Source organism: Pseudophryne corroboree, chromosome 3 (assembly GCF_028390025.1).
Source record: "Pseudophryne corroboree isolate aPseCor3 chromosome 3, aPseCor3.hap2, whole genome shotgun sequence".
Classification (NCBI taxonomy): Eukaryota; Metazoa; Chordata; class Amphibia; order Anura; family Myobatrachidae; genus Pseudophryne; species Pseudophryne corroboree.
The window spans coordinates 436,503,556-436,527,364 of record NC_086446.1 but is presented as its reverse complement, the minus strand read 5'-3'; the positions used below and the strand labels follow the sequence as shown (position 1 = coordinate 436,527,364).

Below are 23,809 nucleotides of genomic sequence, written 5' to 3'. Positions count from 1 at the left end.
TCTGCGTGCAAGCTTAAGTTGACGGATATCGAGGGGCATCTCAGACGGAATAATGTGGGCCTACCAGAAAAGGCGGAGGGTTTTCAACCGTAACAATTCCTGGAGTCCTGGATGCTATCCACATTCGGCAAGGATTCGCTTACTCCGCAGTTTGCTATTGAAAGGGCCCGCCGTGTTCCTACACGTCCCCTTCATCTGGGCGCACCGCCTAGGACCTTCATTGCTAAAATTCTTCATTACAAGGACAGGGATACCATCCTACGTCTTGCTAGGATTAAAGCCCCGCTGGAGCATGGCGGTCAGAGGGTGTCTGTGTTTCAGAACTTTTCGGCTGAGGTCCAGAAGTCCCGCGCGCAGTTTACGCAGGTTAAACAGCGGCTTCGTAATCTTCAGCTACAATATTCTATGCTATATCCCGCTCGTCTTCGGGTGGTGTCCGGCATATTGCACTAATTTCTTTGATACACCTAGAGATGCATCTGCCTGGATTGATCTACAACCTCAACCTCGTGCTGTCCCACCCTGAGAGACTTTTATGTGTGATTTTTTTTGTATACATTGCTTTTCTCTTTTTCTAGCATTTATGTCCTGTTATTTGAGTGCTGGGTTTTTGTAGGAATGTCTTTTACCAGGGTTATTGAATTTTTGCTACTGCCATGTTCCTGACGTTAGGCTGGGGACTTCATGTCCTAAAGGTTATGGGGTTTGGTTGCCCCGCAAATAGTTTTTCTTACTTAATTTGACTCTCTTCTAGAGTCGATATAATGTTTGGGATTAGGTGTACCTATGCTTGGGTTGGTATGCGGGGAGGGGGTGGTTGGGTATTGTTATTTTTCTTACTATTATTGTTATGTGTTTTTTTTATATGTGTTTTTATTGTGCTGTTGCTCTGAACGTGCTGTGCTATGTTTGTGCTGTGCTTGCGTGGGGGATGGCCAATGTCGCGCTGGAGTACCGATGGCCTCCTGTTGTCATACTTGAGTGTTATACGTCAATATGGTAAATGTTTTTTCATGGAACGTTAGAGGCCTTAAAGATGGGGTTAAGCGTTCCCTAGTTCTAAAATATATTAAGTCCCAGAACCCTGGTCTAGTCTGTCTTATGGAGACGCACCTTACTGGCAGCAGAGTTCTTTCACTTAAGAAACCCTGGGTGGGGTGGGCATTTCACTCCACTTTCCATTCCAATTCTAGGGGGGTTTCCATATTGATTTATAAACGTTTGGCTTTTGCCTGTACTAAGGTCCAACTTGATCCACTAGGGTGTTATGTGTTTTTGGCTGGCACGATACAGGGTTCCGCATTTGTGCTGCTTGCTATATATATACCTCCCCCGTATAACTCTGGAATCTTGGTGAAGGCATGCACCTTCATGCAGGAGTTTCCCTCTGCCCCAGCTATATGCATATGTGACTTTAATGCTGTTTTGAATGAGGCTACAGATAGATGGAGGCCTGCTGTTCGGGGCGCGGCTTCTGGACCCACCCCCTTTGCACGTTTAATCTCTGAGTTTGGATTTGTGGATGTGTGGCGCTTGCGTAATCCTTCTGTCAGTTGTTTTTCCTGCTTCTCTAGCTCATATGGAGTATTTTCCTGTATTGATATGGCATTGTTCACACGTTCCCTACTTCCCCGCGTGTCTTCAGTGAGTTATTTATCGCGTGGGATATCTGATCATTCCCCTATATTGTTGTCTTTATGTTTCGATATACCTAGAGGGGTGTCATTTTGGAAGTTTAACCCCTTTTGGCTGACCCTGATGGGTGCTGCCTATAAACTGATTGCGCTTTGGGAGGAGTTTTTTTGCTAACAATCCTATCGGTAATAATGCTTTATTGGTGTGGGATGCTTATAAAGCCTTCTTGCGAGGTTCACTGATATCCAGAGTTGCCCAGTTAAAGATAGCTAGCAGGAAAATCGGAGGAGGAGTTGGAGAGGAGGAGTGCTGGGCTCGAACAGACTTATTTGGGCAGTGGCCTTGTTGCAGATCGGGTGGAATGGCTGATTGTTCACAGACAATTAATGGACCTACTCCTTGATAAATCAAAAAGGTATTTGCTGTTCCGTGCCCATGATTTCTATATTCAGGAAGATCGCTCGGGGAAATTTCTAGCCTATTTGGCTAGACAGGAGACGCCCCCGCCACTGTGCATAGCATTCTGAGTATGTCTGGTGCTGTCTGTACTGACACCCCCTCTATAGCTTCTAGCTTTTATACCTATTTTTTAGATGTTTATAAATCCAGAGCACAATATACGTACTCAGCTTTATCTGACTATTTTGATAAAATAGATGTCCCTTCTCTATCCCGAGTCCCGACAATTTTTGGACATGCCCACTACGCTGGAAGAGGTTGAAAATGCCGTTAGGTCCTTTCCCAGTAATAAGGCCCCAGGGGTTGATGGTCTCCCTATTGTACTGTACAAAACCCACTTGGATTTTTTGCCCCCAAACTCCTGTTATTTGAATTACTGTTGCGGGGTGGCAAACTTCCCCCTTCTATGGTGGAGGCGCTGGTGGGGCTAATCCCGAAGCCGGGTAAGGATCCCCTCCTCCTGGACTCATACCGTCCTATCTCCCTGTCAACTGATATATAGATTCTTTCCAAAATTTTAGCTCTCCGGCTCAATGCTGTGGTCCTGGAGATAGTTTATGGTGATCAAAAAGGCTTTATGCCAGGCAGATCTACCGCTGTCAATCTTAGACGATTTACGTACATGCAGTTGGCGGGGGATGAGTTGGACGGTGCGATAGTGGTTTCACTTGACGCCGCCCGTGCCTTTGACTCCGTAGAATGCGCATTTCTCTGGGAGGCCCTTACCAGATTTGGGATGGGCCCGAATTTTCTGTCCTGGGTTAAACTTTTATATTCTTGTCCGGCTGCGAGAGTTGTGGTTAATGGTTTTACTACTGAGTCTTTTCTGTTAGAGCGGGGGACTCGACAGGGGTGTCCTTTGTCCCCACTGCTTTTTGCTCTTGCTATAGAACCCTTGGCTTGCGCAGTTAGGGACGCAACAAATATAGCGGGCCTTAGGGTTGTGGGTCAAGAAGAAAAAAATTGGTTTATATGCGGACGATATGATATTGTTTCTAAAAGATGTATTCCTCTCCTTACCCGCTCTCCTAGACCTGATCCGGGAGTTTTGGGTTTATTCGGGTATCTGTATTAATTGGGGTAAATCGGTGGTGTTCCCGCTAAGTTCCTCTCTGTTACCTCCGTCCTCTTATGATTTTCCCCTTCAGTGGTGTACCCAGTTTAAGTACCTTGGTATTCAAATCTCTCATTCCCCAAAAGACTGTCGCTTTGAATCTGACTCCCCAAATTGATAATTTGCGCATCAAGTCGCGAATCTGGCAGAAACTCCCCTTAATTGTAACGGGTCGTGTGAACATTATAAAAATGATTATTCAACCTAAATGTCTTTATATACTGCAGAATGCACCAGTCTATATCCCAGCCTCACAATTTTTGCTGATTTCCTGATATATTGCTTCTTTTATTTGGGGTGCTAAACGGGCCCGTATTGCCTATAAAACACTCTGTAGACCAAAATCGGAAGGAGGCTTGGGATTGCCTGACATACGCCTATACTACTTAGCTGCCCAATTGGTACAACTTTATGAATGGGTTGCTCCGGGGGATTACGGCAACCTACCGGTGGCTCTTCTAGATAAGGCTGGGCTCTCATTCTCTCCAATACAGTTTCTGCTGGCAGAGTCTTCGTTATCTTCCCTCCCCTCTTTATTACAGCAGGCTCGTAGGGTATGGCTGGCGACTGAGAGGCTGCTGGGAGATTCCACTGTGGATCCTTGCTCTCCACTTTGGAATAATGTAACTTTTTCCGAGCTTTTTAGGCTGGAGGGTAGCTCTGTCTGGACTTTGTATGAGGTGACTGCAATGGGGCAACTTTATCAGGATGGGGTGCTCCATAGCTTTGAGTTTCTGTCTACTACTTATGATATTCCTAGACGTTATTTTTTTTAGTTATTTACAGGTCCAGCATGCGTTGACGGCACAGTGGCGGGGCTCTGCTCCACAACTCGCTGAATCCCCTGTTCACAAGATAATTCGCACTTTGCCTTCTCGCGGGAGAGTCTCGTCCTTGTACTACTCCCTCCTCTGGATTGGATGGGCTGACCGCCCTCCGAGCTAAATGGACGCAGGATTTGGGTGAAATTGATGAGGAGGATTGTACACATATCCTGGCTTCCCTGTGTGCGGCCTCGGCGAGCGCTAGATTCCAGCAGATACAATTATATATTTTACACAGAGTCTACTGGACTCCTTCCCGTCTGTTTAAAATTGGAGGCTCGACTTCTGATAACTGTCCGAGGTGCTCTGCTCCGGCTGCTGGTTTCTGGCATTTGCTTTGGCTGTGCCCGTGGGTGAATGCCTTTTGGGAAAATGTCACGACATCTATCGGTCATACGGGTGTCCGTATTCCACTGATGACTCCGCGCATTTGCATATTCGGCCTTGATTTGAGGGAATGCCTCCCAATATACTCCTATCTTTATGTAACTATAATCCTCGCATTGGCCCGGGTATGCATCGCTCGCAATTGGATGGCTTATGCGCCCCCGTCATATGCTGAATGGATTGCTCTTGTAAATGCTACTCTTTCTCACGAACCCTTTATGTATACTAAACGAAATTCACCACTGAAATTTGATAAGATATGGGGTTTATGGAGAAAATAGGATTTTGGTACTTACCAGGTAAATCCTTTTCTTTGAATCCATAGGGGGCACTGGAGTACTCTTGGGATATGGACGTCTTCCGCAGGAACAGGGCACTGAATATTTTAATTTAGAACACTCCACCCCTCCATATCCCAGAGTACCTCAGTGTTTTTTTACTGAGCCGAACAGGAGCTATAGAGAGGTTGACAATGGATTATTACATATAACATAACGGACAACAATGAAGTTGACACATAACGTTACTGACAACTAAACAGTTGACACCATAACCAGAACTTGATAATTTGAACCAGTCGGTGAGAGTGTGTTACCATAAGATCCCCTGAACTTACCACAAACCAGGTAAAACTGCTCTGGGTGGGCGTCCAGTGCCCCCTATGGATTCAAAGAAAAGGATTTACCTGGTAAGTACCAAAATCCTATTTTCTTTTTCATCCACTAGGGGTCACTGGAGTACTCTTGGGACGTACCAAAGCTTCCCCCTTAGGCGGGAGAGCTGTTTGGCACCTGTAACACTAGGCGGCCAAAGCTAAATGCTGATGCCGCAAACGTATCAAACTTGTAAAAGCGCACAAACGTGTGCACTGATGACCATGTAGCCGCACGACAAAGCTGCGTCGCAGAAGCTCCACGACCAGCTGCCCATGAAGTTCCCACAGAACGTGTGAAATGAGCTGTTACTGATGTAGGCGGCTGTAACCTAGCATGAAGGTAAGCCTGACGTATAGTCAGTTTTATCCATCTAGATAAGGTCTGCTTAGACGCTGGCCAACCCATCTTGGCAGCATCACAGAGAACAAACAATGTATCCGTCTTACGAACTGTAGACGTTCGGGATACATAAACGCGTAATGCATGCACCACATCCAAAGTTCCAGAAGTTCCTGTTAACACAGGAACTACTATTGGTTGATTGATGTGAAAAGATGACACTCCCTTTGGTAAGAAACCGGGATTCGTCCGAAGTTCCGCTCTGTCATCATGAAACACCAAAATACGGTGGGTTGCATGACAAGGCACCCAAATCTGAAACACGCCTTGCCGAAGCTAAGGCTAGAAGAAAAATTGTTTTCCAAGTGAGAAACTTTATATCCACTTGCTGTAAGGGTTCAAAATATGAAGACTGTAAGAAATCTAAAACCAGATTCAAGTCCCATAGCGCTGTAGGTGGAATGAATGGAGGCTGTACTCTGAGGACACCTTGCAGAAAAGTGTGTACCGACGGCAATAGAGCCAATCGTCTTTGAAAATAAATTGACAACGCAGATACCTGCACCTTTAGTGTAGATAAACGCAGTCCTCCATCTAACAAAAAATAACAAAAGACGGGATAACTTGAAAGATGATGTCGGAAACTTCAGAGCTTCACACCAACCTATATAGGCACGCCAAAGTCTGTAATAATGAGCTGCCGTAACGGGCTTCCTAGCTCTTAACATGGTTGGTATAACCGATTCTGGAATGCCCTCTCTTCTTAAGAGTGCGGTCTCAATAGCCACCCCGTCAAACGCAGCCGCGCTAATTTGGGGTAAAGGAACGGACTCTGTTGTAACAAGTCCGGACGTAGTGGGAGCGGCCAAGGATCGTCTGCGAGTAGTCCGCGGAGATCCGAGAACCAAGTTCTCCGAGGCGCCACTAGTATGACTGTGACAGACTCTCTTTTGATCCGTTTTAGCACCAGAGGGAGCAGCGGAAACTGTGGAAACAGATACACTAGGCTGTTCGGCCAAGCGATTGTGAGAGCATCCACCGCCACTGCCTTTGGATCTCTCATTCTGGACACATACTGGTGCGTTTGGTGATTGTGGCGAGACGCCATCAGGTCCACTTGAGGGTAACCCCACCTCTGGACCAACATGTGAAACACTTCTGGATTTAATGCCCATTCTCCTGGATGAAAATCTCGACGGCTGAGATAATCCGCCTCCCAGTTGACCACTCCCGGAATGAACATTGCCGACAATATCACCTGGTGGTATTCTGCCCAATTGAGGATTCAAGCTACTTCCCGCATTGCCATGCGGCTTCTCGTTCCTCCTTGTTTGTTGATGTACGCGACTGCCGTCGCGTTGTCTGACTGCACCTGGACAGTCTGAGACCGAAGCATGTGTACTGCTTGTCGTAGTGCATTGTAAATTGCGCGGAGTTCCAGGACATTTATAGACAGCAATCTTTCGTGATCCGCCCAGAGACCCTGGAGCTGACAATTTTGAACTACAGCTCCCCAACCTCTGAGACCCGCGTCCGTCGTTAGAATTATCCAATTCCAGCCACCGAACAGTTTCCCTGCGGTTAAATTGTGTACCTTGAGCCACCAGAGTAGAGACACCATTGCCCGTGGCGACAACCTCACCCTGTGGTGAATCTGCAGATGCGAGCCCGACCACTGTGCGAGCACATCCAGTTGAAATGGACGTGAGTGAAATCTTCCGAACTGAAGCGCTTCGAAAGCCGCCTTCCTCTGCCACGCCCGCGAAAGGGCTGAGGTCTAAAGGATTTGAACGCAGGGCTAAAGGATTTGAACGCAGGTCCAGAGTACCTCCGTCTTGGTACCGTTGGAGGCAATGGTAAGAAAACAGACTTTCCTCCCGTGGCCTCAGAGATCCATTTGTCCAATTCAGGACCAAACAACTTCTCGCCACCATAAGGTAACGCCTCTATACCTCTTTTGACCTCTGCCTCCGCTTGCCAAGTGCGCAGCCAGAGAGCTCGTCGTACTGTAACCAGTGACGATGAAATGCGAGAAGTGAGCTGACAGATGTCAGTAGAAGCTGTACATAGATACTCCGCAGCCTCACACATTTGATCAGCAAGAAGTATAAGGTGATTGTCATGTAAGGCAGACTTGAGTTCTGTTATCCATACTATGAGCGCCTTAGTGACCCAAATGCCAACCAACCCAGGTCTGAGCAGCACTCCTGCTGCTACATACATGGACTTTAGCATAGTTTCTATTTTGCGGTCTGAAGGGTCTTTAAGCGTAGTAGCAGTTGGCACTGGTATGGTTAATTTCTCTGTAAGTTTCGACACCGACAAATCAACCATTGGTGGATTCTCCCATGTACATGTCACTGAGTCTGGAAACGGGTAACTAGACTTAAATCTGCGAGGTATAGAAAACCGTTTATCTGGATTCTGTCGTGTTTCTACTAACATCTAATTAAGAGACTCCGAAACAGGAAAACACACTGGAGATCGCTGTCGTTTAGTAAATATGACTTCATAATTTGTCAGAGGCTCCCCCGTTTCTGTAAACTTCAGAGACTGACGCACCGCTCTGATGAGATTATCAATGCCTGGGCTGTTAAAATCATCACTATCTGACTCCACTACGCCCTCCTCACCCTCATCTTGTGCCGTGAGGTCTGGCATGGAATCGCCAGAATGGAACATAGCCGAAACAGGTAAATCATAAGACATATGAAATTTATCCCGTCTACCCAAAATGGATTTGGACCTTTTGCAAGGCTGAGACGCCTCCGGTAGTTCTGGCGGTCTCACCCTAGACTCAGATCTTGCCGCTTCCCGCTCTTGTCGAGCGGCGGTCAATTCTGATTGCAACCCAGCCAGTACATTGGCTAGCATTTCCCATGGAGGGTCCAGGGAGGAAACTGGCTTTAAAACCGGAGCAGAAATTGTATTCGTAACTGAATCCACAAAACATACTTTACATGTGGTAGATCCATCCGGTAACACACTGCTACAGACCTTGCAGTGAACCTGCTTTTTAATTTTTGCTGGTGCCTTACTCATTATGGAGACAGACAATACAATATACAAAGACAGATAATTGCACGACTCAGTAAAATACTACTAAGGTGTGTGTGATATATATATATATATATATATATATATCTGGCCAAGTGCAGTACACGTGGCCAGTACTATGAAATGTGATCCCAAATTCCCACTAACACCCCTGCGCCTCCGGTGGAGTAGAGATGTAGTACTGGAACGTTCTGGAATCACAACAGGAAGACACAGGAAGCATGGTTAAAATGGCTGCCATGCTTACACTTATAATCACAGTACAGGTTATAATCTTTTAAACTGATATATAACCTTGTATCAAAATCCTATGTATATTATCCCTGCAGCCTAGCATACTGCTGCTGCTTGTCCCCCCTCGTGCAGCTGCTTGCAGCCTGTAATGGTGCCGTGATTCCCCCCCCACCCCTGTATGCTCCGTTGCGGTAGAGGCAACCAAGCGGCCAGGGCGGGCAGTGGTAATGTGGGGCGGCCAGCGGGAGCCGGGTACGCGCTGGAGAACAGACAGCGGGAGGCGGGGAGCGCAGTAGCTTGAAGCGGCTCTGAGCAGCGGCGGCGGCCGGGCGGAGGCAGTATGTAAAGAAAACATTGTCCCCACACAGTGGGGCGGCAGCCTGAGCTGACCGCCCCGACCAACATACCTGGACTCCTGTGGTGAGGCTCCGACGGGGCTTCTCTGTAAGCACTGGCCAGCCTTTCTGCAGGATGTCTGCTCTGGCTGTGAGGGTGCTCTTTTAGTGAGGACCGACACGCCACAGCTGCTTGTAGCAGCTTCCACTATCCCTGACCCTGGCCTTTTGGAAGGGGGAAAGGGATGTGGTGTGAAAAAAGAAAAAACAACAAAAAAATAAAAATATTCAAAATAATTGTGGACTGAGCCACATAAGCCTGTTGCTACTTGAGCACAGAAAAAACACTGAGGTACTCTGGGATATGGAGGGGTGGAGTGTTCTAAATTTAAATATTCAGTGCCCTGTTCCTGCGGAAGACGTCCATATCCCAAGAGTACTCCAGTGACCCCTAGTGGATGAAAAAGAAAACTCCCAGTATTCTATTGACCCCTCATCTTAAATATTGGTCATAGATACTGTCTGAGGTGATGTGTTGCTCTTGTCGCGGGTTGGCCATCTCTACACTCCTCTTCTCCTTCACGCAATATAGCACGTATTTTATTTTGTCTGTTTTCCCCTGTAGTTGTTTAAGATTATTCTGACTGAAGTGGATGCTGCTCGGTATTCACACGACAACACTACTTTACAGAGGAGTTCTATGAATAGCACAAATTTGTCTTTGTAATGGTTTACCTGTAATGTTTATTGCAATGTTTTTCTTTTTCCTTTCATTTTCTTGGAAAAAATAAAAAAAAACCACTTGATTTTAAAGAAAACTAATAATTGCTTTCGTAAAGCTTTTTACATTATTTAACTTATTTATTTTTTTTAAATGCACAACTGCAGCCCCCCAGATAAAATTGGTCACCCAGCTCAGTATCAGTGAAGACAGATGCAGTCCGTGACTGCACTGGCTTCACATTGGAAGTCACACCTGTCAGTCACAGACACTATAGGCAGTCCCACTGGAAGGTGCTTCCCTCCCTCTGGGACTGCCAGACCGGCTGTGATAAGCAGAGAGCTGGCTTCCAGTAGGAAACTACTCCATGCCTTTCACACAGCCCAATCCTGCTTCTATGGGCTGCAGTCGGTGCAGTTCATAGAAACTGGGGGTTTGCACATGCGCAGTCGCACCACGGCGTCTGCACGTGCCAGGCCCATTGCGCAGGTGCCAGGATCCAGGGCTGGCTGGCTCCTCTCTGGACACGGGGGCAGAAGCTACTAAATGTGAGGAGCCACCACTCGTCCAATACTTTTTGCTCACTAACAGCTTTCTGTATGGCCCTACTAATGAAGTTGTCACTTTTTGGAGGTCCAGGAAGGTCTCCCTACTTTTTCATGCTCACTTCCCAGTTTGCATTTCAAACAAAATTTTGCGAGTAGTGAGAATTGGCATCTCTAAATGAATTGTGCGAATCTTGGGTGCACGCATGAAGGCGAAGAGTGCGAGTTTAACTAAGCAAATTTGCCACATTGTTGGCAATAATTGTATACAAGCACTACAAGAAGAAAAAAAAAAAAAAAGATACAAATTATATATAAAAAAAAAAGCCATAAGCACATTTCCGCATTTATAGTGGTGCATAAAATGCTATTAGCCACTCTTGAGTGCTTTCTCTCTAGATGAGGGGATGGATGACTACTATACAATTCCAGCTGCGGATCTGCATACATAAATATATACAGCAGGAAACAACTTAAAGCTCTTACACACAATCAAATACAAACCACCATTTGCGATGAATCTGCAGTAGGGAAAGATGAAAACACTCAGCCATATAATTTTCTTTAAAAAAAAAAAAAAAAAAAGGGTAGCACGAAAGTGTTGTCAGGAAGCCACAGAAAAGAAGTATTAGGGCATCCATTGAAATATTAGCACAAAACACAACAAAAGAAAAAAGATAAAAAGCCACATAATATCAGACTGCCAGCTTTCCTCAATTCAGTGCAAATAAGAATTTAGGTCTCCACTGTAATCTTCAAATAGCAAGTAATAGATTGTGAATATCAACATTTATTGCACAGAAATGGATCTTCCCAGTCTATTGGATGCCTCTGTTTTCAAACAATCTCCTGATCCTACGGTGTTCCATTAAATCTCATTTCAGCAGCTTATCCCCAAGCAAAGGTTATTGTGGTAAGCTAACACAAACTCCTACGTGTTCATTAAAACAAATGGCTGTGAGAAATTGAGGCTCACAGACTCATTCTCTATTCAAGCAATGTTCCAGAAAAGAAATATTATAGCTGTCTTGCTGGCTGAAATCTTTAGTATATTGCTTTATGTTAGCAAAGTACAATAGTTTTGTAGGGGATGATTGGCCTGTAAGTGGTGATAATCATTGATGTTGTAAGTAACCCATTATCTATTATTTTTTTTTAATTATAAAATAACAGTGCATGAAACAGCCGTTGTGGAACTACAAGTTCCAGTATGTCAAGGTTTTTGTATTTTTATGGTTATCGTCCCACAATCTTTTAACCAAACCTCTAGGACAATGGGCCTAATTCAGAGTTGATCTCAGCAGCAAATTTGTTAGCAGTTGGGCAAAACCATGTGCACTGCAGGTGGTGGTGGGGGGGGGTGGGGGGGGGGGGCAGATAACGTGCAGAGAGAGCTAGATTTGGGTGTGGTGTGCTCAAATTGAAATCTAAATTGCAGTGTAAAAATAAAGCAGCCTGTATTTACCCTGGTCAGAAACAATACAACCCACCCAAATCTAACTCTCTCTGTAAATGTTATACCTGCGCCCCCCCCCCCCCCCCCCCTAGAGTGCACATGGTTTTGCCCAAATGCTAACAAATTTGCTGCTGCGATCAACTCTGAATTACCCCCCAATGTCTTAGTAATGTTGACAAAAAGGCTGAAGTAGCTGGAAACGGCTGGGATTTTACCAGATCTGGTTGAAAAGAAAGCATAAACATTCAACAATTGATCATGGGATTAATGTATAAAAAAAGTTAATACACAATAAAAAATTCCTCAATATGTATTCTCACGTTCCTTAAGGTCATTGAGTACTGGTTGTATTCTATAATATATTTTGATTTCAGCTGCTTTGAGTCTGAGAGCATTCATTAAAAAGTTGCAGATGATTTTATCGCTGTAATACAGCAAGACAAACAGTATTCCTAAGGGCATATGTGGTAAAAATCATGGAAATACCATGATTTTTTCTCATTGTACATCACAGAAGAGATCATTTTTTACACCATTATCCCTCTTATGTACTAAATGTAGAGCTCCCTGTCAGTTGTATATGTAGGAATTCACATTTTTAAAAGACTCCTCCTGGGAAATGAACACGAGTCAGACTTAAGAGTTGGACAGAGACTGCCGCAGAGGGATCACAAAATCCCTCACCTAAGAGGATGCCTCCATATGCATATGGCATAAACCAAAAGGACAAACTTGAAAAGCTTTGCTTGTTGGAATGCGGTACCTAGGGGCAAGACTGCAGCTTTGCGTTCTTGGATTTTGGTACATAGGGGGGGTCAGACCACAGTCCCCACTGACATTAATAGGGACTGCGGCCTCCAGCGGTAATTAGCCGTTTGCAGGAGATTTCTGTGAGATCGCCTGTATTAGGTTGTTACATAGCCTGGATGCACAAATTTTTATTAAAAAAACATCTTGATAAATAGGCCCCTAAGACACTTTTGTCCATATAAATGGAACATTTAGCACAGCACTTACATTAATTTTTACTTAATACAACAATGTATCAAAAGTATGTACACTAAAAATATGTAAAAATGCTACATTTCCTTCATGCCCCTATACAGTAGGGTATTTCAGCCCCCTGACTAAGAGTGTGGCTTGCAAGGTTTTGTCATAGCTGCACAAAAGCCCTGGAACCGTTGGTGGCACAGTGAAGCCTTTTAATGGCTGCTACAATCTGTGGTTCAGGATTTGTTACATTGCTAGTCCCTTTACCCACCTGCAGTCCTCCAATGTGTGTGTATATATGTGGGTCTCTATAACGTTAACACCACTAGGCACATTTTTAAAGGTTTATACAGTGTTCTTTTTTAATTTTATTGGAAAAAAATTATAAAGTATGATTTAGATTGCCAGTAAATTCTATGAGTCACAGTGTAGTAACTAACCCAGAGGTCGAGCACTTTTATACCAGTCACAGTTTTCAGTACATGGTCACAGACTTGTGTCATCTCTATCCAACTTACAGAAAAGGGAACTTTGACATATATTCCACAAGTTTTCATCCCATGAGTGTTTCATTGACAATATACTAAAAAGCTCACCATTAACTTTTCTCTGTCCTTTAATAAAATAGGGCATTTTGCATCACATAGGTCACTAGCTTCTGAAAACATGTCACCTAACACAGAGTAAACCCCACCCACTTCTTCTGTATTGTTACCTGTATATGCCATGGATACACTCAGCAGTAGCATTTCTTTTGTGATCGACAACTTCAAAGATTTTACTGCAAAGAGATCACAAGGAATGAGGAAGGTCAGAGGCTTACTTTTGGCCAAGCAACTGTGGAAAGAATTTACAGACACTTACCAAAGGCTTCCACAGCTTTAGAACCTTTGCTTTGTGAAAACCTGTGTTGAAGGGAAAATAAAGATTCAGGAAGAGCCATTTCACAAAACATTTACAGGGCCTTTATGGCTGGACAAATAAGAGAAAATGTGAGGGAGCACTATTTGCTAAAGTGTTCTTTTTTTTTTTACAAGATATAAAATGATGCCCCAATGCCTGTTAAATATGGCTATCAGGGAAGCTGTATTCTACAATTAGTAGTAAGACTGGATTGTGACAAAGGAATAAGTGACCAGTCATTTTCTAGGCATGACCGGCACTAAACTGCAGACACAAACATAGGCAGTTTAATCTGGGTATCATTGTTTGCAGACAAAGGGGGGAATTCAATTAAGTGCGAGTTTGCAGAAGACAAGCTCTCCTAGGTTAAACTCGCACACTTCGTCTTCATACGTAAACCTAAAATTAGCACAAGTCAATTATAAATGCCAATTCGTACTACTCACAGGAAGGTTGTGCGAATTTTGTCCAAAGAGCGAACTGTGAACAGAGCATGACGAAATGGGGAGACCTTCCTGGACCCCAAAAAAGTGACAACTTCATTAGTAAGGCCATATAGAAGGCTGTTAGTGGGCAAAAAGTAATGGACACTTCTAAAAAAAAAAAGGCATCAAATTTCTGATATGTGCATTTAAAAAAAAAGTTGACTAATGTAAAAAGCTTATGGATTTTGTTTAATGGTAAAATAAAAAATAATGATGATTGATAGGGGTCATTTGACGCCACTTTTTTTTTTTGTAAATAATCTAAAATAAAAGCATGATAAAAAGCTATTTTTCGTTGAATTAAATACTTTCATTAATTTTGGGGTGCATAAAACTAACAAAAATGTTGATTTGGGGGTAATTGGAGGCCATTTATTCCCCCCACCCCAAAAACCCCCTAAAACAAATAAACATGTAATTATTGGCCCAATTAAGAGAATTGAAAACATCCAAATTACTAATTAGTCATAAGGAGGGTGTCCAGGGGTTCTGAAGCAAGTCCCGACATTTTTAATTTAAAAGAATGATTTTTCCATACATTTTCACCTTCTAGTGCAAACAAAAACAAGCAAATTTACTCTTAAATAGAAATTTGAGTTTAGAATTGATCTGAAAATGTAACTCGCAATGCACATTTGCAAATTTGCTGTGAACTCGCCTTGCGGGATCAAACTCACACAGAATTGAATTGCCCCCAAAATGTCAGAAATGCCGAAACCCCCGCCTCTGTAGATTCTGTTAGAGTCTCCGGTATACTAGTCAAAAGAAATGATCTACCAAACTTTTCACAGGATTATTCTCTATTTAAATAGCTCTACTACGGTTAAGTAGTACATACATAGGGGATAGAACATTTCACAAAACTACCTAAGTACATTAGACAGTTACAGGCAAGTTTATAAATGTATAAGTATACAAGATTACATCACACAAGTTCTATAATTACGTAGGGGAGACAATAGAAGTCCCTGATTGAGAGAGCTTACATTCTAAAGCCCTGTACACACGGGGAGAAAGGTGTGCTGAGCGATCTGGCACAGACCGCTCAGCACACATCTCTCCTCCGCTCAGTACAGCGAGATATGTGCTGAGCGAGCGGGTGGATGTGGGGCATTCATTTCACCCAGCGGTGAAATGAGCGACCTGCTAGATTGTGCCTGCATGCAGGCCAATCTAACACCAGTGATAGCGATAGCGATGCGCGGCCCCACACACGGAGAGATCCGTGCTTTACTTCTAAGCAATCCAGTCAGATTGCTTAGAATTTAAGCATGGATCTCTTCGTGTATACCCCCGTTAATGGAAATCTGGATGGAACAAAGATGAAGGAGGAACAACGTTGGGGAACGAAAAGATTGTAGAGCTAAGGGTGATACACACGGAGATATCCGTGCTTAAATTCTGAGCAATCTGACTAGATTGCTTAGAAATGAAGCACGGATCTCGCCGTGGGTAGGGTGGGGGTGACAGCGATGTGCGGACTCTTGAGTTACTATCGTTGGCTCTAGATTTGTCAAATCTAGTGCGATTGCTCATTTCACCACTGGGTCGTCGCCCCGCCCCCCGCTCAGCACACATCGCAAGGAGCGCTGAGCAGTCTGTGCTAGATCACTCAGCACACATCTCCCCCGTGTGTACGGGGGTTTAGAAGTAGTGGTGCTAAGACTGCATCAATAAGGAGTCTTACGAGTATATTTAAAGACTAGGACGCTGTGTAAAAATGTAATTCGGTGAATGAGAGCATTCCAAGGGTTTTGCATCTGTACAGGAGAAATCCTAAAAGGTGGATGTAGGAAGAGCAGAGATGACACTGATGTTCACTCACTACACAAAACTGGATTATGGTCATTACCAGTGCCGTAACTAGACATTTTAGCGCTGTGTGCAAGAAACAGCATCTTTGCCCCCCCCCCCCCCCTCCCCATATCATATACAAAACAGGGCCAGTGCACACCATAGGCGTGTGCAAAAAATACAAGGGTGTGGCTTCACGAGGAAGGGGCATGGCCACAAAATAATACCAATTCATATTACGCTGTACAGAAGTCTCCATTATTCAATTTATGCTGCACAGTAGCGCCACTTACACAGATTATACTAGGTACAGCCCCCTTTTACACATTGCGGCAGGTAGAGCACCTGTCACACATTTTGCCAGGTAGAGTCAAATTTACACATTACTCCAGGTAGAGTCCACTTTTACACAGTACTGCAGACAGAGAGTCCCCTTCTGGTATTACAGCGCTGTGCCCGATACCACCCCATCCCCGCTGACGGAGCCCAGACACGCTCTCTACCCGACGGGAGGTTAAACCGAGCCGCGGACAATACTGCCTGATTCCCCCACAGGGGCAAATTAAGGATTTTTAGGAGGGGGGGGTTACAGATAGAAGAAAGATAATAAGAATTTACTCACCGGTAATTCTATTTCTCGTAGTCCGTAGTGGATGCTGGGGACTCCGTAAGGACCATGAGGAATAGCGGCTCCGCAGGAGACTGGGCACAACTAAGAAAGATTTAGGACTACCTGGTGTGCACTGGCTCCTCCCTCTGTGCCCCTCCTCCAGACCTTAGTTAGGAAACTGTGCCCGGAAGAGCTGACAATAAGGAAAGGATTTGGAATCCCGGGTAAGACTCATACCAGCCACACCAATCACACCGTACAACTCGTGATACTATACCCAGTGAACAGTATGAATAACAACTGAGCCTCTCAAACAGATGGCTCCAAATAATAACCCTTTAGTTAGGCAATAACTATATACAAGTATTGCAGACAATACGCACTTGGGATGGGCGCCCAGCATCCACTACGGACTACGAGAAATAGAATTACCGGTGAGTAAATTCTTATTTTCTCTAACGTCCTAAGTGGATGCTGGGGACTCCGTCAGGACCATGGGGATTATACCAAAGCTCCCAAACGGGCGGGAGAGTGCGGATGACTCTGCAGCACCGAATGAGCAAACTAAAGGTCCTCCTCAGCCAGGGTATCAAACTTGTAGAATTTAGCAAATGTGTTTGAACCCGACCAAGTAGCAGCTCGGCAAAGTTGTAAAGCAGAGACCCCTCGGGCAGCCGCCCAAGAAGAGCCCACTTTCCTCGTGGAATGGGCTTTTACAGATTTAGGATGCGGCAGTCCAGCCGCAGAATGTGCAAGTTGAATCGTACTACAGATCCAGCGAGCAATAGACTGCTTTGAAGCAGGAGCACCCAGCTTGTTGGGCGCATACAGGATAAATAGCGAGTCAGTTTTCCTGACTCCAGCCGTCCTGGAAACATAGATTTTCAGGGCCCTGACTACATCCAGCAACTTGGAATCCTCCAAGTCCTTAGTAGCCGCAGGCACCACAATAGGTTGGTTCAAATGAAAAGCTGATACCACCTTAGGAAGAAATTGGGGACAAGTCCTCAATTCCGCCCTATCCATATGGAAAATCAGATAAGGGCTTTTACATGACAAAGCCGCCAATTCTGACACACGCCTGGCCGAAGCCAAGGCCAACAGCATGACCACTTTCCACGTGAGATATTTTAGTTCCACGGTTTTAAGTGGCTCAAACCAATGTGACTTAAGGAAATTCAACACCACGTTGAGATCCCAAGGTGCCACTGGAGGCACAAAAGGGGGCTGAATATGCAGCACTCCCTTAACAAACGTCTGAACTTCAGGCAGTGAAGCCAGTTCTTTTTGGAAGAAAATCGACAGAGCCGAAATCTGGACCTTAATGGAACCTAATTTGAGGCCCATAGTCACCCATGACTGTAGGAAACGCAGAAATCGACCCAGCTGAAATTCCTCCGTTGGGGCCCTTCTGGCCTCACACCACGCAACATATTTTCGCCATATGCGGTGATAATGGTTTGCGGTCACCTCCTTCCTAGCTTTAATCAGCGTAGGGATGACTTCCTCCGGAATGCCCTTTTCCTTCAGGACACGGCGTTCAACCGCCATGCCGTCAAACGCAGCCGCGGTAAGTCTTGGAACAGGCAGGGTCCCTGCTGCAGCAGGTCCTGTCTGAGCGGCAGAGGCCATGGGTCCTCTGAGATCATTTCTTGAAGTTCTGGGTACCAAGCTCTTCTTGGCCAATCCGGAACCACAAGTATAGTTCTTACTCCTCTCCTTCTTATTATTCTCAGTACCTTGGGTATGAGAGGCAGAGGAGGGAACACATAAACCGACTGGTACACCCACGGTGTCACTAGAGCGTCCACAGCTATCGCCTGAGGGTCCCTTGACCTGGCGCAATATCTTTTTAGCTTTTTGTTGAGGCGGGACGCCATCATGTCCACCTGTGGCCGTTCCCAGCGATTTACAATCAGCTTGAAGACTTCTGGATGAAGTCCCCACTCTCCCGGGTGGAGGTCGTGCCTGCTGAGGAAGTCTGCTTCCCAGTTGTCCACTCCCGGGATGAACACTGCTGACAGTGCTATCACGTGATTTTCCGCCATCGTCATCCTGCTTCTTGTGCCGCCCTGACGGTTTACATGGGCGACCGCCGTGATGTTGTCTGACTGGATCAGCACCGGCTGGTGTTGAAGCAGGGGTCTTGCCTGACTTAGAGCATTGTAAATGGCCCTTAGTTCCAGAATATTTATGTGTAGGGAAGTCTCCTGACTCGTCCATAGTCCTTGGAAGTTTCTTCCCTGTGTGACTGCCCCCCAACCTCGAAGGCTGGCATCCGTGGTCACCAGGATCCAGTCCTGTATGCCGAATCTGCGGACCTCTAGAAGATGAGCACTCTGCAGCCACCACAACAGCGACACCCTGGTCCTTGGAGACAGGGTTATCAGCCGATGCATCTGAAGATGCGATCCGGACCACTTGTCCAACAGATCCCACTGAAAGATCCTTGCATGGAATCTTCCGAAAGGAATTGCTTCGTAAGAAGCCCCCATCTTTCCCAGGACTCGCGTGCAGTGGTGCACCGACACCTGTTTTGGTTTTAGGAGGTCTCTGACTAGAGATGACAACTCCTTGGCCTTCTCCTCCGGGAGAAACACTTTTTTCTGTTCCGTGTCCCGAACCATTCCCAGGAACAGTAGACGCGTTGTAGGAACCAGCTGCGACTTTGGAAAATTCAGGATCCAGCCGTGCTGTTGTAGCACTTCCCGAGCTAGTGCTACTCCGATCAACAACTGTTCCCTGGACCTCGCTTTTATAAGGAGATCGTCCAAGTACGGGATAATTAAAACTCCCTTCTTTCGAAGGAGTATCATCATTTCGGCCATTACCTTGGTAAATACCCTTGGTGCCGTGGACAGACCAAACGGCAACGACTGGAATTGGTAATGACAGTCCTGTACCACAAATCTGAGGTACTCCTGGTGAGGAGAGTAAATGGGGACATGCAGGTAAGCATCCTTGATGTCCAGTGATACCATGTAATCCCCCTCGTCCAGGCTTGCAATCACCGCCCTGAGCGATTCCATCTTGAACTTGAACCTTCTTATATAAGTGTTCAAGGATTTAAAATTTAAAATGGGTCTCACCGAACCGTCCGGTTTCGGTACCACAAACATTGTGGAATAGTAACCCCGTCCTTGTTGAAGGAGGGGTACCTTGATTATCACCTGCTGAGAAAACAGCTTGTGAATCGCCTCCAGCACTGCCTCCCTGTCCGGGGGAGCTGTCGGCAAGGCAGATTAGAGGAAACGGCGAGGGGGAGACGTCTCGAATTCCAGCTTGTACCCCTGAGATACTACTTGTAGAATCCAGGGATCCACCCGTGAGCGAGCCCACTGGTCGCTGAAGTTCTTGAGACGGGCCCCCACCGTACCTGGCTCCGCCTGTGGAGCCCCAGCGTCATGCTGTGGACTTACAGGAAGCGGGGGAGGACTTTTGTTCCTGGGAACTGGCTGTATGTTGCAGCTTTTTCCCTCTACCTCTGCCCCTGGGCAGAAAAGACGCGCCTCTAACCCGCTTGCCTTTCTGGGACCGAAAGGACTGTACCTGATAATACGGTGCTTTCTTTGGCTGTGAGGGAACATGGGGTAAAAATGCTGACTTCCCAGCTGTCGCTGTGGAAACGAGGTCCGAGAGACCATCCCCAAACAACTCCTCACCCTTGTAAGGCAAAACTTCCATGTGCCTTTTAGAATCTGCATCTCCTGTCCACTGCCGAGTCCACAATCCTCTCCTGGCAGAAATGGACATTGCGTTTATTTTAGATGCCAGCCGGCAAATATCCCTCTGTGCATCTCTCATGTATAAGACAGCGTCTTTAATATGCTCTACGGTTAGCAATATAGTGTCCCTATCTAGGGTATCAATGTTTTCCGACAGGGAATCTGACCACGCAGCTGCAGCACTGCACATCCATGCTGAAGCAATAGCCGGTCTCAGTATAATTCCTGAGTGTGTATATACAGACTTCAGGATAGCTTCCTGCTTTCTATCCGCAGGCTCCTTTAGGGCGGCCGTGTCCGGAGACGGTAGTGCCACCTTTTTTGACAGACGTGTGAGCGCTTTATCCACCCTAGGGGATGTCTCCCAACGTGACCTGTCCTCTGGCGGGAAAGGGTACGCCATTAGTAACTTTTTAGAAATTACCAGTTTCTTATCTGGGGAAGCCCACGCTTCTTCACACACTTCATTTAATTCATCAGATGGGGGAAAAACCACTGGTAGCTTTTTCTCCCCAAACATAATAACCTTTTTTGTGGTACCTGGGGTAATATCAGAAATGTGCAACACATTTTTCATTGCCGTAATCATATAACGAATGGCTCTATTGGAATGTGCACTAGTCTCATCGTCGTCGACACTGGAGTCAGACTCCGTGTCGACATCTGTGTCTGCCATCTGAGGTAGTGGGCGTTTTAGAGCCCCTGATGGCTTTTGAGACGCCTGGGCAGGCACGGGCTGAGCAGCCGGCTGTCCCACATCTGCTATGCCGTCAAACCTTTTATGTAAGGAGTTGACACTGTCGCGTAATTCCTTCCACATGTCCATCCATTCAGGTGTCTACCCCGCAGGGGGTGACCTCACATTTATCGGCACCTGCTCCGCCTCCACATAAGCCTCCTCATCAAACATGTCGACACAGCCGTACCGACACACCGCACACACACAGGGAATGCTCTGACTGAGGACAGGACCCCACAAAGTCCTTTGGGGAGACAGAGAGAGAGTATGCCAGCACACACCAGAGCGCTATATAATACAGGGATACACAGTGATTTTTCCCCTATAGCTGCTATAATACACAATTTGCGCCTAAATTTAGTGCCCCCCCTCTCTTTTTTACCCTATTGAGCCTGCAAACTGCAGGGAAGAGCCTGGGGAGCGTCCTTCCAGCGGAGCTGTGAGAGGAAATGGCGCCAGTGTGCTGAGGGAGATAGCCCCGCCCCCTTCACGGCGGACTTCTCCCGCTTTTTTCAGGATATTTATGGCAGGGGATTTTACACATATATAGTCTTACTGACTATATTATGTGTTGTTTTGCCAAGTTAAGGTATTTATATTGCAGCCCAGGGCGCCCCCCCCAGCGCCCTGCACCCATCAGTGACCGGAGTGTGTATGGTGTGCATGGGGAGCAATGGCGCACAGCTGCAGTGCTGTGCGCTACCTTAATGAAGACCGGAGTCTTCAGCTGCCGATTTTCTGGACGTTCTTCTTGCTTCTGGCTCTGCAAGGGGGACGGCGGCGCGGCTCCGGGACCGGACGACCGAGGCTGGGCCTGTGTTCGATCCCTCTGGAGCTAATGGTGTCCAGTAGCCTAAGAAGCCCAAGCTAGCTGCAAGCAGGTAGGTTCGCTTCTTCTCCCCTCAGTCCCTCGAAGCAGTGAGTCTGTTGCCAGCAGATCTCACTGAAAATAAAAAACCTAAATATACTTTCTTTTCTAAGAGCTCAGGAGCGCCCCTAGTGTGCAACCAGCTCGGCCGGGCACAAAATTCTAACTGAGGTCTGGAGGAGGGGCATAGAGGGAGGAGCCAGTGCACACCAGGTAGTCCTAAATCTTTCTTAGTTGTGCCCAGTCTCCTGCGGAGCCGCTATTCCCCATGGTCCTTACGGAGTCCCCAGCATCCACTAGGACGTCAGAGAAAGAGAGGGATAGAGAGAGAAAAATAGAGAGAGCACACATATATGGAAACCTTCAACCCACTGCAAGTGTGTGTGTGTGTGTGTGTGTGTGTGTGTGTGTGTGTGTGTGTGTTTAAGAGATATATACTGTACACACAAAGCCAAGGAGACATGGGGAGGGAGACAGAGACATGAGAAAGGAAGGAGACAGAGCAGCAGACATGCGGAGAGAGCGACAGACGTGGAAAGAGAGAGAGAAAGTTATGGATAGAGTGAGTGACAGACAGAGAGAGAGGCAAAAATGGAGAGAGAGAGATACAGGGAAAGAGAGCGAGACACAGACATGGGGAGGGAGGAGGAGGGAGGGCGAGACACAGACATGGGGAGGGAGGAGGAGGGAGGGCGAGACACAGACATGGGGAGGGAGGAGGAGGGAGGGCGAGACACAGACATGGAGAGGGAGGAGGAGGGAGGGCGAGACACAGACATGGAGAGGGAGGAGGAGGGAGGGCGAGACACAGACATGGAGAGGGAGGAGGAGGGAGGGCGAGACACAGACATGGAGAGGGAGGAGGAGGGAGGGCGAGACACAGACATGGAGAGGGAGGAGGAGGGAGGGCGAGACACAGACATGGAGAGGGAGGAGGAGGGAGGGCGAGACACAGACATGGAGAGGGAGGAGGAGGGAGGGCGAGACACAGACATGGAGAGGGAGGGCGAGACACAGACATGGGGAGGGAGGGCGAGCCAGACACAGGGAGGGCGAGCCAGACACAGGGAGGGCGAGCCAGACACAGGGAGGGCCAGAGACATGGAGAGACAGACACAGGGAGAGAGAAATGGACATGGAGAGACTGACATAAGAAAGGACTCAGAGACCGACAGAGAGAGAGAGAGAGAGAGAAATATAAGGAGGGAGAGAGACATGGAGAGAGAGACACTGGGAGAGACATGTAGAGACAGACACAGGGTGAGAGAGACAGACAGACAGACAGACATGGGGAGGGAGGGAGACATGGAGAGAAACAGAAACAGGGAGAGAGAGACACATGGGGAGAGAGAGAGAGAGAGAGAGGGGGGGGACACATGGGGAAGGAGAGAGAGAGAGAGAGAGAGAGAGAGAGACACACACACAGACAGACCATGGGTAGGAAATACAGTGAGCACTCACCCGATCAGCATCACTTCCTCACCCGGCCAGCTCTGTCTCAAAGGCCCATGGGAACTGCCTGTGAGGAGCTGGCCCGGGTGAGAAAGTGATTCTGCAGCTCCACCTACATTCAGTTAGCCCAGCCTCCATCCACGTAACTATAATGAGGCTGCGCTGCTGCTGCGCTTTACACACAGAGACTGTCCTGCAGCGTTTCCTGAAGTTCCTCCATCGAGGGAAACATCAGTCATTAGTAACGATCGATCGACGCACGGGGGGTTCAAAGTACTCGGAAACCCCCCTGCGTGCGCGTATGGGCCCCCACTGCCGCCGGAGTATGCAGTGAGCCACGCGGACTGTAATGGCCGATCCCGCTCCCCATCACCCCTGTCCTGCCTGAGTTACATTGAGCGCCGACAACTCCCTTCCCTGCAGGACAGTGAGCCCGCGGCTCACTGTAGTGTATCCGGAAGGGAAGGGGGTTGTCCAGCTG

The 23,809-nt window shown here is 46.8% G+C and overlaps 1 protein-coding gene across 1 annotated transcript in view; it reads right to left on the bottom strand.

The window, feature by feature from the left end:
• The window catches only part of MFSD11 (major facilitator superfamily domain containing 11), a 162,755-nt gene that overhangs the window by 62,824 nt on the left and 76,122 nt on the right, over positions 1-23,809 (bottom strand). The window contains exons 9-10 of the mRNA XM_063960439.1: positions 13,617-13,657; positions 13,468-13,533 (exon numbers count right to left, since the gene is read on the bottom strand). Coding sequence (XP_063816509.1) covers positions 13,468-13,533; positions 13,617-13,657 — 107 coding nt within the window. The remainder of the gene's footprint in view (positions 1-13,467; positions 13,534-13,616; positions 13,658-23,809) is intronic.